This window comes from Lathyrus oleraceus, chromosome 6, assembly GCF_024323335.1.
Source record: "Lathyrus oleraceus cultivar Zhongwan6 chromosome 6, CAAS_Psat_ZW6_1.0, whole genome shotgun sequence".
Classification (NCBI taxonomy): domain Eukaryota; kingdom Viridiplantae; phylum Streptophyta; class Magnoliopsida; order Fabales; family Fabaceae; genus Lathyrus; species Lathyrus oleraceus.
This window is the reverse complement of record NC_066584.1, coordinates 407,720,452-407,725,241: the sequence shown is the minus strand read 5'-3', so window position 1 is coordinate 407,725,241 and position 4,790 is coordinate 407,720,452. Positions and strand designations below refer to the sequence as shown.

Below are 4,790 nucleotides of genomic sequence, written 5' to 3'. Positions count from 1 at the left end.
TCTCACCATCGGGAGCGAGCCCTAACCACATTTAACTACAAAGGTCTCTGATTATCCCTTACCGCATACATATACCACGCGCTCCTGGACTTTTTGACAAGTACACAACTTATTACAATATTTTTTATAAACTTCACATTAACTATCATTCATCCTATAAGTGTCTGGCATGATGAATTAAATTACCTTAAACTTCATTTTTTCATTGTTTAATATGTTTTCTCCCTCCTTAAATTGTGATAGTTTTTCCATCGTTTCTACTATTTTATTCGGTGTATCATGCACATCATTCTAAGGCGATTTAGTTTCACTTACATTTGCATTTTTCTTTGTCTTACCCTTCCTTTTTTATGTATGTTTTTTTATTGGACGCACCATTAGAGATAATGAGTTATACCTAAAACTTGAATATTTCCCTAGGTTAGACGATGCTGAGTATGCCCCACCAGCAAAACTCTTTGTTATTTTTGAAGAATTTTCAATCGATGCTCTCATTCATTAAGGCTCATCTTTTAACAATTTCTATACATACTCCAGACTTAATGATGCACATTCATCTTAAGCAAAAAAGCATGTTCATTAACCAAGATATCTTTCTTCGTTGTCCCACTTTTCTTTCACATAAGAACTTGTTTGTAACACCCATTTTTTTTTGAACTAGGCCATTTATTCGACGACATCAACATTTTAATTGGTCTTATAACTTTTTCTCGCAACCGCCCATAATATTGGTTATAATTGACAATGATTCTTAACCAAAATTTATCACTTTTTTTTCAATTGCCACAATTGAATCTTTGAAATATTGAGTCATCATTACATAAGAAAAGTATTTTTTCATCCCTTGTGGATAACTCTCGAGGTTTTTTTAACAAAAAAATCTTTCTTCTTTTTCAATTGTAATTTTTTAATAACAATTTTAGTTGAAAATTGTGGAATTTGACGTTGGGACATAAACTCAATCAGTATTTCAGGTTCATGATGAGAAAAGCCCACCCCATGAGTATTTATTTGAGGTCTATAATAAATATTGAGTTGTTTGGTGACGTAAAATACGTCGGAGTTTAAGGTGGTGATGAGAATTGAGAATTTGAAGAATTAGGATTTTTATAATTTTGCATGAGATTAAACATAGACGGTTGAAAATTCTATTAATTTTGATTCATTTGATCTAAAGAATAGTAACTTTGAAGTGAGAAAATAAAATTTAAGTAAAATATATTGTCAAAAAGGCTAATGAAATGAAATTGTGAAAAAAAAATTAAAAATGAAGAGTAAAGTAAAGAAATTGTGAGAAAGAAATTAAAATTTTATGAAAATATAAAAGTGCAGATTTTTAGATCATTTATTTATAAGTAAATAAATTGTTAAAATAAAAAAAAAAGTCATCATTATCTCTATTATTATTTTAATATTTTTTCGTGAAACAGTAGTTAAATTGAAATCTGCTATCATATTTTTTATTCTGTTTCAATCTTAACCATTTATAAATTAATTAATATTAATGTTTTTTATATTAAATTAAAATAATTAAGTGAGATGAAACAAACACATTCAGCCATAATAGAGGATCCAAGATCCCGGTAAAATAGAGTGGTGAATTTTCAATTTAATTTTGCAAAAATTTACTTAAATATAAATCCATCTTACTTTTTTAATTTATTTTTAGTCAAAATCAATTTTATCAAATTAATTAATTCAAAATTAATTTTTTTCATCCCAAAACCAAGACACGCTTACACCTTAAGATACCTAATTACTTGTACCAAAACTTTTTACCACACTAACAAAAATTTTTTTTGGTCGTTTATACCTTTTTAAGGTGCACAAAGTTTTTAAATATTTTCTATGTAAAATTTGTTTGTCTATTACAACCCAGATTCTATACCCAACTAAATTATTATTAAATAATGCTCTACTTTAGTTGTAGAGTGTTGGTTGATATGGTTTTATAAGTTTTTCATATTGCATCTTTAACTTCTATCTAAAAAATATGGTCGCAATCCGAAAGAAAAAAAAAAGAAAATTATATCATATTTTTTAATATAATTTTTGTTTGAATTTCAAATTAACAACATGAATTTCCTAGAAACCGGGTGAGCAAAACCCAACAAAATACTCCCCACCATGTAGTAAAATTTCTAACTAGATACTATCTATCTAGGTAGTAACATTTTTAATAGATAGTAACATTTATTTTTTAATATCTAAGTAGAATATTGTGTATAATTTTTTTTTTAATACATGGTGATGATTGCTTCTATAATACGTTGAGATGAAGTCACCAACTCTGACCCAACATGCTTCCCCATTTGGTCTATATATACACACAAACACACCCTTTAGTTTCCATACCATGTCACAAACCAAACCATCTCAAAAAGCATCTTACATTATTCAATTCATAATATTAACTTAACCCCTCTCTCTCTCTCTCTCTCTGTTTTCCTCTGTCTCTTCCACAACACAATGGAACAAACCATCAAAACCCATCATCTTCCCATTCACACCATTCTATCAAACTCTCCTCCATCTTCCTCTTCTTCACCACCACCTCCTTTACAATCTCCCACACCTTTTCCTTCATTGCTTTCTCAATACTCTCCTCCCTCCGCCACCGCCGCAGCTCCTCCTCAACCTCCTTCTCCTCCGCCACCAATCGTCGTTAGCCCTTGTGCTGCCTGCAAGATCCTTCGTCGCAGATGCGTCGAGAAATGCGTCTTAGCTCCCTATTTTCCTCCCACCGATCCACTCAAGTTCACTATTGCTCATAGAGTCTTTGGAGCTAGCAACATCATTAAGTTCTTGCAGGTAACTCACATTCACAATTCAACAAAAAATTCTTTTTTTTTTTAAATTATTTCTAACTCAATCTTACAAAAACGAATATTAAGATATTAAGGAAGTTGAATTGTCTCAAAAACATTTTTATGGAAACAACATCATGGGTTTTGGTCAAAAAGTAGATGTAAAAGCTAGCAAAAGGGGATACCTAATTGATAGGCATGCATGATGTGTTGTTTTCTAACTTCCTAACACATCAAAGCTATGCATAATTCTCTCTTTACATTCTATAGCACCAACCAACCACTAGCTTCTTTTTTATCTTTTTCATGGAAAAAGAAAACAATGGAGAAGTCAAATAAACATTCATTTTCATATTACTTGTTTCTCATCATTTCTTTCTTCTTTAGTCCCTTTGGCCATAGTCTAACCACTATATCTTATCACAAGTCAAATTTAATTAGGTGCCCACATTTTAGAATCTTTCCATTATGTCTAACAATCATGGTCATTGGGACATCAAGTACCAATTTTCCAAATCATCACTCCAATTGTAATCAATAGTTTTAGTTTCTAGTTTTTGAACCAAGTTATTCTCTAACATCTCTCTGAACAAAAGTGTGTCTGATTTTTATTACATTTAATTTATTTAATTTTGTAATTATTAACGATGTATCATATCAACGTCGTTAGTGTAATATCTGATATCTATGTCTATGTCCGTCACTACTTCATATTCAAACTTTATATTTCAAACTTTAAATATCTAATTTTAGCATTGACTTCGGCGAGACCCGAAATAATGAAATTGTATTACTTTTTTCAGGAACTAGCTGAACCTCAAAGAGCAGATGCAGTGAGCAGCATGGTATATGAAGCAAATGCAAGAATAAGGGACCCAGTTTATGGTTGTGCAGGTGCAATATGTCAACTTCAAAAGCAAGTTAGTGAGCTACAAACACAGCTAGCCAAAGCACAAGCTGAGTTAGTCAACATGCATTGCCAACAAGCAAATCTAGTAGCACTAATTTGCATGGAAATGAGTACTCAGTCATCACCATCATCCTCATCACAAGACCATAACATGATGATAATCAATCAACCTCAACCTCATCTTGACATGAGTTGCTTCTTAGAAGACAACAATTTTGGCTCAGCTTGGGAGCCTCTATGGACATGAGTTATTTATTAGTCTTTCTTTCCATAGTAATGTAAAACTTTATTTCCAACTCCAAAGTGGGGGAGAAGACTAGAGCTAATGAAAATCCTATTGAGAGAATATTTGAATAAAGTCATATATATTAATTAATTAATTACTAGCTATATGGTTTATTTCATACTTCATGAGCCAGACATTTTGACAATGGAAAAAATTAATGATAGTGGTTTTCTTTTAAGTAATGATGATTATAGAGAGAAAAAAGGGTTATATAGAAGAAGAAAATTAGTACAAGAGATAGCTGTTTCAGTTTGAGTCAGCATAGTCTTGAAACATGTCTTTTACTATTTGGGACCACCTTATTTTTCTCTCTCCTATGTTTTGTTTTAAGGCTTTCTTGTCAAACCATGGAGAATGTGAAAGTTGCTTCTTTTTTGTTGACAAAACAAAGTTTCTTCATTATCATCTAATAACATCACAAAACTACAAAGTTAGCTTTTTGCTAGCTCCAATAACATACCATTGCTATTACATTTTTCATTATGAAGTTTTTAATAATTATGTTTATTTTTTCATTTTTTTTAATATTATAGTTTAAAGCAATACAAGACATTTTATTATTTAGTAATAAAGTATATAGCAAAAGAAGTGAAAAGAAAAAACAAAACAAAGTTATTGATAAACCAAGACCAGATTGTATCAGATCATTATGTTTGAGTTCCATTAATACGAGAGCCTTTGCTTTGTGGAAAGACCCCTTTGACTATTATGCCATTCATGCTCATGCAATCTAGTACTATCTTATACATGCCCTTTTATGGACCCCCTTTAAAAAGACCCAAAAGTT

General features: G+C 30.8%; 1 protein-coding gene across 1 annotated transcript; it reads left to right on the top strand.

Moving 5' to 3' along the window:
- Positions 1-2,342: 2,342 nt before the first annotated feature.
- Positions 2,343-4,097, top strand: LOC127096980 (LOB domain-containing protein 1). Its single transcript, XM_051035500.1, has 2 exons — positions 2,343-2,811; positions 3,611-4,097. The coding sequence occupies exons 1-2, from the start codon at positions 2,470-2,472 to the stop codon at positions 3,962-3,964; spliced, it is 696 nt and encodes a 231-aa protein (XP_050891457.1). The 5' UTR covers positions 2,343-2,469; the 3' UTR covers positions 3,965-4,097.
- The last annotated feature ends 693 nt before the right edge of the window (positions 4,098-4,790 follow it).

Bases quoted from the DNA above. Each gene is read 5' to 3' on its own strand.
- LOC127096980 (XM_051035500.1), top strand. From the start codon at position 2,470: ATGGAACAAACCATCAAAACCCATCATCTTCCCATTCACACCATTCTA. The intron at 2,812-3,610 runs GTAACTCACATT...TACTTTTTTCAG, and splicing joins ACATCATTAAGTTCTTGCAG to GAACTAGCTGAACCTCAAAG.